The sequence below is a fragment of the Maniola jurtina genome, chromosome 24, assembly GCF_905333055.1.
Source record: "Maniola jurtina chromosome 24, ilManJurt1.1, whole genome shotgun sequence".
Taxonomy (NCBI): domain Eukaryota; kingdom Metazoa; phylum Arthropoda; class Insecta; order Lepidoptera; family Nymphalidae; genus Maniola; species Maniola jurtina.
This window is the reverse complement of record NC_060052.1, coordinates 2,550,417-2,564,745: the sequence shown is the minus strand read 5'-3', so window position 1 is coordinate 2,564,745 and position 14,329 is coordinate 2,550,417. Positions and strand designations below refer to the sequence as shown.

The 14,329-nt window shown below is 38.7% G+C and overlaps 1 protein-coding gene across 1 annotated transcript; it reads left to right on the top strand.

Moving 5' to 3' along the window:
• The first annotated feature begins 813 nt into the window (after positions 1-813).
• On the top strand, positions 814-10,135 carry LOC123877613 (serine/threonine-protein kinase pelle). Its single transcript, XM_045924435.1, has 10 exons — positions 814-1,001; positions 1,867-2,095; positions 2,561-2,640; positions 3,352-3,426; positions 4,385-4,547; positions 5,409-5,546; positions 5,831-5,957; positions 6,574-6,738; positions 7,179-7,372; positions 9,693-10,135. The coding sequence occupies exons 1-10, from the start codon at positions 885-887 to the stop codon at positions 9,866-9,868; spliced, it is 1,464 nt and encodes a 487-aa protein (XP_045780391.1). The 5' UTR covers positions 814-884; the 3' UTR covers positions 9,869-10,135.
• The last annotated feature ends 4,194 nt before the right edge of the window (positions 10,136-14,329 follow it).

The following is a 14,329-nucleotide window of genomic DNA, read 5'->3' as shown; positions in this document are numbered from 1 at the left end:
CTGTCCTGAGATACTTAATTAGAAATTATAATTATTTTCTAGATTGCCCCTGCCGGAAATCGAACCCACTAATTATAAGATCTCTGCAACTGGGACTTCATCGTAACGGTAAACTGTTGATGGAATAAACCCCCACGGTTAGTAATCATTCAGCAAAATCGTTTTGTGGGTCAGGAAAGCGACGCTGACAATAATAATATGTAATTAAAAATTACTTTCCCTAAGTACTCTGAAGTCAAAGTGATTAAATACTCTTTGGTACTCTGTATCTCAGTCTAACGATGGTCTAACGGCCTGCTGTGTTGATATGGTTGATACATAGAGATATGTTGATAGCACCATGATAGCACAGCCACAGATCTTACTCAGCACCATTGAGATTATAAGGCTTTCTTGTCATTCTTGTAGCCTATGACCATAGATATAAAAATAATGTCTACAAAAAAAATAATGACATTCAATGACAATAACAACGTCAAAATGACATTGACGTAAATATCAAAGTCAAACATTTGGCGGGCATCATCTGTGTTGGCGTTTGCTGGCGCGCGTGCGGTGCCTTTTTGGAGTTTTTTTTTTTTTTGTTCAAAGTGGTAGGTTTTTGTGATTTGCTGGTGTTTTTTGGTGGTGGAAACTGACTGGGAAGCGCTCTAGCGGGGCACCGGCACAGACGAAATCCATAACTACTTATATAGTTTCCCTAACTTGTAAATAACTACAAACTTGACATCGGCTAATCTATGTAAAGCCAGACGAGAGAAAAAAAAAAGAAAACATTTGGCGGCCGCGGGCCGCGGAAACGTCAAAAAAGTTTAGTTGTCAAAAAGTGTTTGTACAAGTTGGTGTTGTGAACTTTTTAAAAAACTAAATACGTGACCCCAAAAATGTATATTTACGAATTGCCTTACGATATAAACAAGGAATTATGTAGACTTTTGGACAATGATGAAGACTGGAAAGAGTTAGCGGAACACATGAACTATTCTGCTTTTGATGTGAACGTAAGTGAAACTACGTACAGTAATAAATTGTTCAAATCATTTAACTTTTTGGGTTTTTCCGAATGTTATGTGATGGCCCCATCGCGCTCGCACTGGAATTCCCGGATGGTGTTCGAAATATACATTAGAAATTTAATTCGCATTATAATTTTACTATTTTCCTCGTTATGCGTTGGTTTGAATAATTTCATGATTCATTTATTATTTTGGAAGGACTCCAAATATAGGCCCGGTCCCATTAAAATACAATACAGATTCAATAATAGTGATAACAGCCTTTGGGTCAGAGGCCAGAATTTTTAAGTTGTTATTAAAAACGTTTTGTCTACCACCTGACATTCAGATTACCCTCCTACGTCCAAACTTACAAGCTTTACCTCTTTAAAATTATCATCAACAACCCATCGACGGCCCACTACTGAGGACGAGTCGCCTCTCAGAATGAGAAGGGCTTAGGCCACAGTCTGCCCTACTGACCAAGTACGGGTCAGCAGATTTCACATACTTGTGAGAACATTAAGGAGAACTCTCAAGCATGCAGGTTTCCTCACGACGTTTTCCTTCAGTGCTTAAGCAATGATGATTGCTTACACACACATACCTCACACTGCCAAGGGTCACTGGTAGAGATTCTTAAAGAGATAAGTGCTTCCCTGTCCACTTTTTCTTTCTTTTTCTCTTTATTGATATTACTTTCTGGTATAAATAAAAAAAAAATACCTCTGAAAGGTAACAACATGCCCATTGCTCAGGATCAAACTCCCAAATAGAATAGGATGTAGACATTCTAATCTTAACCCACTAGACTACCACTGCTCTTAGGCATGATTAAAAAGTAAGAATTCTAAAAACTATTATATTACAGGAAATTCAGCAGATAGCAAAACGTCAAGAAATATCCCCAACAGCACAGCTACTGACTCAATGGGCCCAACTCAACCATAAAGTAGAAGAATTGTTCATGTTGTTATACCGTATGAAGCATATCACAGCATTGAGATGCCTAACGCCTGTAGTGGATAAACCATTCCATAGGCTTCTACAGAAACATGACAGCAAGGCTTTGAAAGAGAAACATTCATTATCTTATGAAGGTAACATACTTTCATATTATATTTTGCATCATTTTGGTGTATTATATTATAATTTATCAACATGTAGCAATTTAGCCCTTAACTGCTATCTCACCTGGTGCTAAGTGATGATGCAGTCTAAGATGGAAACGGGCTAACCTGGAAAGGTTATGGCAGTTTTTACTAAACCCATATCCCTTTGGTTTCTACACAGCATCATACCGGAAACGCTAAATTGCTTGGCAGCACGGCTTTGCCGGTAGTGTGGTAACTAGCCACAGCCAAAGCCTCCCCCCAGACCAGACCAGAAATTTAGAAATTATAAAATTCCAAACCCCTGCCGAGTATCGAATCCTTGTACTGGTAATAATTTTCAAAATCAGTTCAGTACTTGTAGAGATTACTTCTTACAAACAAACAAACTTGAAATATTACCTCTTTATAATATTAGTATAGATAATATTAATTATTATCATAATGTTTCAGGTAATCTGAACAAGCAGAAAACACAAAAAGTCAATGGCAGTGAATCTTCTATACCTCTACCTGTAGTACTCTTTGAAGAGGTATTTAATTATTATTTATATATACATATTTGTTTCTAATTAAATCTAATTACCAAGTATATAAGTAATCTAATTACCAAGTACCAATCATGCCCGACATGGAATGGTGCCAAGACTACTGGCTGCATTTCCGTTCTGGACAGCCAGGCTAATCCGTTGCGAAAAAAATGAGCCAGCTCTTCTGTCACCCGAAGATGATCAATCGCGGTGAAATGTCTCGTAAAAAATTTAAACATATAATTCACCAATAATTACCTTAAATAAGCTCTTCTCTTGAAGTTTCTCTATATGATCAAATCTGATATATGGAATCAAAGATCCGTATGGGCATCACCCCCTCCTTGCCAGATCTTAATATTTGGACTTCGTCTGTGTTGGCGTTTGCTGGCGTGCGTGCGGTGCCTTTTTGGAGTGTTTTTTTTTATTAAAAGCGGCTGGTTTTTGTGTTTTTCTGGTGTTTTTTGGTGCTGGGACTTTCGGGAAGCGCTCCAAAGTGGTGCCGCGCCTGTGTCGGCGAGCGCCGGCACGTACGAAGTCCATACTTATATAGTTTCCCTAACTTGTAAATAACTACAAACTTGACATTGGCTAATCTGTGTAAAGCCAGACAAGAGAGAGAGAAAAAAAACTTAATATTTGACAGTAGTGCCAATTTGTGCTACACCAAGGACTAACAAAATCAGCTCACTATATTCAATGACACTTTTACAGCGTCGTCACGTCCCAACGCGAAGTGACGCTGTGGTGACAACGCAAACCGAATCCTCAAATACGGACAGTACTAAGGTAAATAGTACATTTTTATGACCTCCGTGACGCAGTGGTAAGCCCTGTGGTCTTATGAGCGGGAGGTGCCGAATTTTATAATTAACTAGCTGTGCCCACGACTTCGTTCGCGTGGAATAGTAGTGACTTTTCGGGCAGCATGTACGTTAAAAATGTTCGCCGTGATTCTTTAAATTGACATAACTTTTTTATTTATGAACCGATTGACATGAAATAAACACTAAATGTTAAGTGAAGCTTACTACAATATATTAGTGAAAACCGTATCTAAATCGAATAAGCCGTTTCTGATATTAGCGTGCACAAACACACAGACAAACAGACAAAAAAAAAAATTACAATTTCGGGTTCGGCATCGATATAATAACAACCCCTGCTACTTTTTTTTATATATTTCCATTGTACAGACACCACTTTTCTACAATTTAATTATATGTATAGATTAATTATAATTTGTTCTGGTGGAAGGCTTCGGCCGTTGCTAGTTACCACACTACTGGAAAAACTGCCGCCAAGCGATTTAGCGTTCCGGTACGTTGCCGTGTAGAAACCAAAGGGGTATGGCCTGTCAGGTTAGCCTGCTTCCGTCTAAGACTGCATCACTTACCACCAAGTGGTATTTAAGGGCTAACTTGTATCTGGAATAAAAAAATAGTTTTTTTAAGATTCCATTATATGCCCTTGATTGGAATCACACCTGGTAGGAACGATAATATAATCTAAGGGTGAGATCTATAGTGCGCACATTGACTTTGCTTAGACTTGAGTTTCAGTTAAAACGAGATAGATATATGGCAGCGGTTTAACGCGTCTCGTTTTAACAGTGTCTTAAGTCTGATCAAAATCAAAGTGCGTTCTATAAACCTCACCCTGAGATCCTCTAAGAGGGTTCCAAACGTGCCCCGGTCCAGAGAAGAAGCCTACAATGAACTCAGCTGGGTTCATTATATTTTTACAGAATACATCATCAACACACGGCAGACCCGATATATTTGACGACGAGTTCCTCAGAAATGTATCCGCCATCCCAATGTTGAGTTACGAAGATCTGAGGGAAGCGACCAAGAACTGGAGCGAGAGTAATCTCCTGGGAAAAGGTGGATTCGGACAGGTTTATAAAGGTAAATAACTCCAAGTGCGAGTTGGAAACGCACGTGAAGGGTTCCGTGCCATTGTACATGAAATAACACTTTTTAACCCCCAACCCAAAAAGACGGGTATTATAAGTTTGACGTGTGTATCTGTGGCATCGTAGCTCGTAAACTAATGAACCGATTTTAATTAAGTTTTTTTTGTTTGAAAGGTGGCTTGATCGAGAGTGTTCTTAGCTATAACCCAAGAAAATCGGTTCGGCTGAACTGATTTTGAAAGTTATCAGCTCTTTCTTAGTTACTATAACCTTCACTTGTCGGGGGTGTTATCAATTTTTAATTTACACTTGTATAATATTTTAATTTGCATGGCGCCCATTTTGAAATTCTTATTTTGTAATGAAGCGGCGGTTGAAATACTCGTATATTGTAGAATCTGCGAAAATTTCAACTCTCTACCTATTAGGTACAGTTCATGAGATACAGCCCGCTGACAGACAGAAAGACATCATACGGGAGCCACTGGATTCAGGCGACGCAAGACTGTGGCGTGTAGAAGTCCTTGCAAGATAGATAGATAGATAGACACACAGACAGACGGACAGACAGACAGGCAGGCAGGCAGACAGACAGAAAGACATCATACGGGAGCCGCTGGATAGATAGATTGATAGATTAATCCAGACAAAACAAAGAAACTAAAAACAATTGACATTAATATGATAATTATTGACTAACATGCTGTTAGTAGATGATGAGTGCCATAGATTAAAAACTCTTTTTTTGAGTAGTACATGACATTCATGATGCGAACCTTTCGGTGACTCATTTTCAAAAATCTCATGCGCATTTAATGTTGCTTCAACTGAGAGTTCTTCTTTCTTTCTTTAGGAGAATGGAAACTCTTGCCGGTAGCAGTCAAGAAACTCAGCAGCAACGACGCTAAGAACAAAGAGTTGATTCGAGAGATGTGTCTCAACCAGTACCGGCACGACAACATACTGCCGCTCTACGGGTACAGCTTAGGAGGTAGGCAATAATATTCATAAATCCGTTATTTTGCCAGAAAAAATGCGTTTAAAAATGTTTACACCCATTGTTAAATGGGTGCAAACAATTTTAAAGGTATTTCAATGGAATCGGCTATTTCTGGCTTGCAAAATTTTATTATAATTTTATTTTATTATATTTGGTATTTTTCACATACACATTAGTGTTTTCACATACGCATTGGTTTTTTCACATACATAATTTTCATTACATACTTTTGAAATTTCAATGGTACCTAATCTTTTGCTTCTATTGTGACGTAGGTCCGGAAGCGTGTTTAGTGTACCAGTTGATGGCAGGTGGTTCTCTCGAGCAAAGGCTGCGCCACAAGACTGTACACCCACCTCTGTCATGGGCACAGCGGTACAGGATCGCGCACGGTGTTGCCAGGTAAATACTACAGTATATTTATGCCCACTTTAAATTTTATTGCTTGTTTTTTTTTTATTCACTGTAGGCAAGCGCATGACCACAATCACACCTGATGGAAAGTGATGATGTGGCCTAAAATGGGACGCGTTTACCTAGAAGGTGCCTATTCACTCTTGTTTAAAGATACCCGGATTGTAATTGGTAGGAAAAACAGATTGGTTTGGGATTGTGATCGAAAACACTGGGGCTTTAATTACTATCGTCCTAATATTAATTCTAACTTCATTTTACACCCATTACTAGGGTGTCTTGAATAAAACTACATGTCATATACTCATATGTAACTCACATGCTCACTGGAAACATGAATAATAAGGAAGGCCTTATTGTGATATTATTAAAAATGGCAGCCTCAAAACAGCTGTTCTATTTGGCGGCCATTTTCGGCTGAAGTTACTTTTGAATGACAGCTGGCAAGTGGCTAGACTAGACGGTGGCCCAAAACAGCTACCTACTATGTTTGGTGGCCATTTTCGTCCGAATAAGATCTGAGTTACTCTCAAAGTCGCGCCTATAGAAGTTTTACTCCAAAAGTAGGTACTTATTAGGTTTTATGTAAAGTATGATTTTCCAGAGGTCTGCAATACCTGCACACGATGGCAGGCACGCCGCTCATACACGGCGACATCAAGCCGGCCAACATTCTGCTGGACCAATGCACCATGCCCAAGATTGGCGACTTCGGTCTCGCTAGGAAGGGGCCTTATGGAGATGATCGGACGCATTTGAAGGTTTCCAGGTAAAGAAATACCCCCATTTTATAACGGAACTTAGGATCACTTTGTTGTCTGTCTGTCTGTCAGTCTGTCTGTCCGTTGTGTATGTCAAGAAAACCTATAGGGCACTTCCCGTTGACCTAGAGTCATGAAATATGGCAGGCAGGTAGATCTTATGGCACAAGTAATGGAAAAAACCGTGAATTTGTGGTTACATTACAAAAAAAAAATGTGTTCATGAACAAATAATTAGTATTTGCAATTTTCAAAGTAAGATAACTATTAACTATACCAAATGAGGTATCATATAAAAGCGCTTTACCTGTACATTCTGAAATAGATTTTTATTTATTTTTATGCATAATAGTTTTTGATTTATTGTGCAAAATATCGGAAAAATATCCGCGTACGGAACCCTCGGTGTGAGAGTGACTCGCACTTGACCGGTATTTTATTATTTCAGAGTCCACGGTACGCGTCCATACCTTCCCGACGAGTATCTCCGCTCGCGCTGCCTCTCCCCAGCCGTTGATGTATTCAGCTTTGGAGTGGTGCTGGTTGAAATGGCCACCGCTTTGCCCGCTATAGACCGCACCAGATCTGTGCTACTACTGAGCGATTATACGCACCAGCTGGCAAGGGAGGGCGTTGATTTTGGTGAGTAAGCCTTTCGTTGGTATTGGTAGAAATAAATTCTTTTGTTGGTAGAAATAAACTCTTTCGTTCGTACAAATAAGCTCTTTCATTGGTAGAAATAAGTTCTTTCTTCAGTAGGAAAACTCTCTTTGTATCGTATTAGAGTAGTTTTGTTATCGTCTCTGGTCCATCATGACGTATATCTCCCGGCCGTCGATGTATTCAGCTTTCGAGTGGTGCTGGTTGAAATGGCCACCGCTTTACCCGCTATAGACCGCACCAGATCTGTGCTACTACTGAGCGATTATACGCACCAGCTGGCAAGGGAGGGCGTTGATTTTGGTAAGTAAGGTATTGGTAGAAATAAATTCTTTTGTTGGTAGAAATAAACTCTTTCGTTCGTACAAATAAGCTCTTTCATTGGTAGAAATAAGTTCTTTCTTCAGTAGGAAAAGTCTCTTTGTATCGTGTTAGAGTAGTTTTGTTATCGTCTCTGGTCCATCATGACGTATATCTCCCGGCCGTCGATGTATTCAGCTTTCGAGTGGTGCTGGTTGAAATGGCCACCGCTTTACCCGCTATAGACCGCACCAGATCTGTGCTACTACTGAGCGATTATACGCACCAGCTGGCAAGGGAGGGCGTTGATTTTGGTAAGTAAGGTATTGGTAGAAATAAATTCTTTTGTTGGTAGAAATAAATTCTTTCGTTCGTACAAATAAGCTCTTTCATTGGTAGAAATAAGTTCTTTCTTCAGTAGGAAAAGTCTCTTTGTATCGTATTAGAGTAGTTTTGTTATCGTCTCTGGTCCATCATGACGTATATCTCCCGGCCGTCGATGTATTCAGCTTTCGAGTGGTGCTGGTTGAAATGGCCACCGCTTTACCCGCTATAGACCGCACCAGATCTGTGCTACTACTGAGCGATTATACGCACCAGCTGGCAAGGGAGGGCGTTGATTTTGGTAAGTAAGGTATTGGTAGAAATAAATTCTTTTGTTGGTAGAAATAAACTCTTTCGTTCGTACAAATAAGCTCTTTCATTGGTAGAAATAAGTTCTTTCTTCAGTAGGAAAAGTCTCTTTGTATCGTATTAGAGTAGTTTTGTTATCGTCTCTGGTCCATCATGACGTATATCTCCCGGCCGTCGATGTATTCAGCTTTCGAGTGGTGCTGGTTGAAATGGCCACCGCTTTACCCGCTATAGACCGCACCAGATCTGTGCTACTACTGAGCGATTATACGCACCAGCTGGCAAGGGAGGGCGTTGATTTTGGTAAGTAAGGTATTGGTAGAAATAAATTCTTTTGTTGGTAGAAATAAACTCTTTCGTTCGTACAAATAAGCTCTTTCATTGGTAGAAATAAGTTCTTTCTTCAGTAGGAAAAGTCTCTTTGTATCGTATTAGAGTAGTTTTGTTATCGTCTCTGGTCCATCATGACGTATATCTCCCGGCCGTCGATGTATTCAGCTTTGGAGTGGTGCTGGTTGAAATGGCCACCGCTTTACCCGCTATAGACCGCACCAGATCTGTGCTACTACTGAGCGATTATACGCACCAGCTGGCAAGGGAGGGCGTTGATTTTGGTAAGTAAGGTATTGGTAGAAATAAATTCTTTTGTTGGTAGAAATAAACTCTTTCGTTCGTACAAATAAGCTCTTTCATTGGTAGAAATAAGTTCTTTCTTCAGTAGGAAAAGTCTCTTTGTATCGTATTAGAGTAGTTTTGTTATCGTCTCTGGTCCATCATGACGTATATCTCCCGGCCGTCGATGTATTCAGCTTTCGAGTGGTGCTGGTTGAAATGGCCACCGCTTTACCCGCTATAGACCGCACCAGATCTGTGCTACTACTGAGCGATTATACGCACCAGCTGGCAAGGGAGGGCGTTGATTTTGGTAAGTTTTTCGTTGGTATTGGTAGAAATAAATTCTTTTGTTGGTAGAAATAAACTCTTTCGTTCGTACAAATAAGCTCTTTCATTGGTAGAAATAAGTTCTTTCTTCAGTAGGAAAAGTCTCTTTGTATCGTATTAGAGTAGTTTTGTTATCGTCTCTGGTCCATCATGACGTATATCTCCCGGCCGTCGATGTATTCAGCTTTGGAGTGGTGCTGGTTGAAATGGCCACCGCTTTACCCGCTATAGACCGCACCAGATCTGTGCTACTACTTTGATAGGAATAGGTTTTTTAGATTTAGGTCATAACATTAGAGTAGTTTTGCTATCGCATATCTGGCCCGTCTTTCTCCCTTTCGGATTACAATCCACTTTCCGACTAACTTTGTTTGATAAATAAATAAATAAATATTAGTATAAATAATTTTGATTATTTTCCTTACAGCATCGCTCGAAGACCGAAGCCTCCAAGCCATACAAAACTCAAATCCGCAATTGTGCAGAGAATTCGTAGCCATCGGCCTCCACTGCACGAAGTATATGAGACAGGAGAGGCCGACCATGTTCGACGTTTACAAGACTTTGGATGCCATGGAACTGCCGGGGAAACAGTATATCTAGCAAAATCATTGCCGGCTCACTACTGAGCACGGGTCTCCTCTCAGATTGAGAAGGGTCCATAGTCAGCCACGTTGGCCCAATGCAGAGCAAACTTTGATAATATTATGGTTTCCTCCACTGCACGAAGTATATGAGACAGGAGAGGCCGACCATGTTCGACGTTTACAAGATTTTGGATGCCAGGAACTGCCGGGGAAACATTATATCTAGCCATAACCATCATCATCATGATCAACCACATATGTCCACTGCTGGACATATGTTTCTTGTAGGGACTTCTACAAGCCACGGTCTAACAGCCGTATTCACAATCATTACTATGACGTCTCGCAGTGCGCTCCAACGCATAGTGATCCACCAATCAGATCATTGTAAATTGACGTGACACAGTCATCTGATTGGTGGAACCTACACTGTGCGTTCAAGCGCACTGAGACCTCATAGTAACGTACGAATACGGGGGTTACTCCGTCTGAATCCAGCCGCTCCCCGAGACTCACGACAGGTTGAGATGGCAACCGGGGTGAGGACGCCCCGCACACCCGGGTGTGCGGTGTAGGGCGTCCCCCCGCCTAATTCCCCGATTGCGACTTCAACCTGTCGCGTAATATAGCTTCCAAGAGGTGCCATTCTAGCAACTTATGATTAACCCATTGCCGGCCCACTACTGAGTACGAGTCTCCTCTCAGAATGAAAAGGGTTTAGGCCATAGTCTGCCACGTTGGCCCAATACGGATTGGCTGACTTCACGCACCTTTGAGAATATGGAGAACTCTCAGGCATGCAGGTTTCCTCACGATGTTTTCCTTCATCGCTAAAGCAGATATCATGCCGTAAATTGTGATTGTTTTCATATATAAGTCAATTGATCGAATTTATGAGGTAAGTATTGAGATTATTTTTAACCCCCGACCCAAAAAGAGGGGTGTTATGAGTTTAACGTGTGTATCTGTCTGTGGCATCGTAGCTCCTAAACGAATGCACCGCTTTTAATTTACTTTTTTTTGTTTGATTGATTAGCTAAGGATTAGTGTTCTTAGCTATAATCGAACAAAATCGGTTCAGACGTTTGAAAGTTATCAGCTCTTTTCTAGTTTTCTTATAGAAGTTTTTGTGTCGGGGGTTTTTCGAATTTTGAGTTATTACATACATTAGATTTTAATTAAGTATTGATAGTTACAAATAGTATTTATTGAGTAACAATGTAAGTAAGATATAATTAGTCAGTAGGTACTTACGAATTATGTTGTTATTTTTATCGGCCAGTGGTTCTTAAGCTGTTATCTCGTGATATTTATTAAATTCTATTTTTTCTTAATAAAATATACCTTCTTACCTAACTGGAATTTTATTTTTTACCTACAACCAAAGAAAAAACCTCGAATTTGTGGTCATCATCACATCATTAAAAAAAAAAATTGTTTCAATTTTCAAAGTAAGATAACAATACCAAGTGGGGTATAATATGAAAGGGGTTTACCTGTACATTCTAAAACAGATTTTTATTTATTTTTATACCTAATAGTTGATTTATCGTGTAAAATGTTGGAAAAAATATCCGAGAACCCTCAGTGCGCGAGGCTGACTCGCACTTGGCCGGTTTTTTTTTTTTAAATAAAAATAGCGAGCCAACGAGCAAGCGGGTCACCTGATGCCAAGTGATTACCGCCCCCCATGAATATTTGCAGTACTTACCGCCAATGCGTTACCGGCCTTTCAGGAATATGTTTTCTTTATGTAGAACCTTCAAGGTCTTCTCCTTCCTTCCTTCTGTCCAAGGTCTTGAACTGGTTCACAGCGAACAATCTGCTGTTAAACTCCAAAAAAACTAAATGCATTAAATTTACCCTTCCTAATGTCCGGCAGATAGACACTGACATTTTTTTAGGCCATGACAAGTTAAAGTTAGTGGAAGATACAGTGTTTCTTGGCATAGGTATCGACTGTAAGCTTCAATGGGGAAGTCATATCCGTAAACTATCAAAAAAATTGAGTTCTGCTGCTTATGCTATACGAAAAATTAGACAGCTGACTGATGTGTCCACAGCTAAAATTGTTTATTTTAGTTACTTCCATAGTCTAATGGCATATGGTATCTTGTTGTGGGGCCGAGCTGCCGATATTAAAACCATATTCCTATTACAAAAACGAGCAGTTCGCGCCATTTACAACTTAAGTCCACGTGAATCGCTAAGAGAAATATTTAAAGAGAGCAATATATTGACAGTAGCGAGTCAATATATATATGAAAATATTATGTATGTTCGTAAAAATATAGGAAATCTTAGAACTAATTATGAACGGCATAATATTAACACACGATATAAAAATAAATTGGAAACCCAGAAGTTTCGACTACAAAAAGTAAGCGAGTCGTTTTTGGGCAGCGGTGTTCGCTATTACAATAAAATTCCGTTCGAAGTTCAAAGTTTACCAGAAGGGAGGTTTAAACGGTACATTAAAAAAAACCTGTGCAAGAAAGGTTATTACAATTTAAACGATTATATATCGGATAAGAACGCTTGGACAGCTCCTCTAACACAATGAAGTACCTAATGTTACATCTCATCATTATTGATAATAATATTGTTAATTATGTTATATGTTAATTTTATAGCTATTAACATTGTATTCGTACTGAAATTTATTTACCTAGCTTAAAATTGTACAATTAATTTATATTTTATGTTTTATGATTGAATTATTTTATTTATGACGTTCAAAAAGTGTACATTTGTACCTACTTTGAATAAAACATTTGAATTTTGAATTTGAATTTGAATTCAATAAGTGCTAATTATAAGATTTTACTTCTCACCAACCTTGATAATATTTGATAGTCGAAACACTTTCAGAATAATCTCAGCTCAGAATAAACGTGGTTTAAATCATTTATATTTGTAAGGCTGTTTAGCGTTAAGGTAAAATGGCCCGTTATAATGCTCAAGCTTGTACATATATTTATTTACCAACAGCCAGCGCTCCAAGCGGAAACGTTGCAAAATTAAAATCAATGGTACTAATTTTAGGACTTTCTCATTCGTCAAATAACTATTATCTGAGGTATAAATTTGAAGTTTTGACAGTTTTTGTAGGTATAGCAAATCTGAGCAAATCTGTTAAAACATCTGTCTAAGATTAAAGTTATTTGGCGCTTGAAAATTCGGCCCTAATTTTAGATTCTTTAGGTCCATTTTACTTTGACGTTATTTTGTTACGACTCTCGAATACTCTCAAAATTGATGAGAAGTCAAATCCTATACTGAGGATACAGTATGTTTGATCACGCATTCGTACGAGTAATAGCTCGTATGGAACTATATGAAACATGGCACACCGCTTGCGTAACGCCTGGTCGTATGCGTAACCCGATGTGTTAGGGGTTTACGCGCGTCACTACGCACGTGTACGTGCTTGGTGTGAATCGGCCTTTAAAGTCGTGCGAACTTGCGCTAATCGCGTTGTATTAGGACAACGTTTTAGAAAATGACCTGTAGGTATGAGGAACAAAAAAACAATAGAGATTCGATCAAAATATATTTTGAATAAATTACACCAAGTACATAAACTATATTGTCACATTTGACCAAGGAAGTGTCTAGATGACCACAGACAATCGTTCTATAATAAAAAAAAACCACATCCAGCCACAAGATTCTTATTAACTTTTATTGAAATACGTTCCTTAACCCAACCTATTAAGGTTCAATTTTTAATGGCACTTCACTTGTGGCCGTCCAATTTTTTAACCAATCGACCGTTTGTGGCTGTATAGACACTTCTTTTTAGTAAACATTTTTACTTCTAACTATACACTACAATATTTTCACAATAATTTAAACTAACAAAATACATCTATCTATACATTTAGAGATTTTATAGTGAACATTAACAAAAGAATTTTCAAATATTTGTTGTATTCTCTTATACTTAGTAACACACTACAAAATACCTTTTTGTTAGTTTTTTTTTTAAATATTTCGTAGAAAAATAATGACTAAGTACTAATAAAAAAAAAGTTTCATTAGTATTTTTTAAATGCAGTCTTAAGCCAATATATTAACCAAATAATAATATTATCATCTGACTACCTAATATTATAAATGTGAATTTGGATATTTCGGAGTTTGTTAAGCCACTTAGTGGGAGGTCCCGGGTTCGATTCCCGGCAGGGGTTTAGAATTTTATAATTTCTAAATTTCTGGTCTGGTCTGGTGGGAGGATTCGGCCGTGGCTAGTTACCACTCAACCGTCATGCCGTGTAGAAACCAAAGGGAGTATGGGTTTAATAAAAACTGCCATACCCATTCCAGGTTAGCCCGCTTCCATCTTAGAATGCATCACTACTTACCACCAGGTGAGATTACAGTCAAGGGTTAACTTTTATCTGATTAAAAAAATTAAAAACAATGACTGAAGCGATTTGGCTTTAGAATTGAGATTACTAGATTATACCCTGAA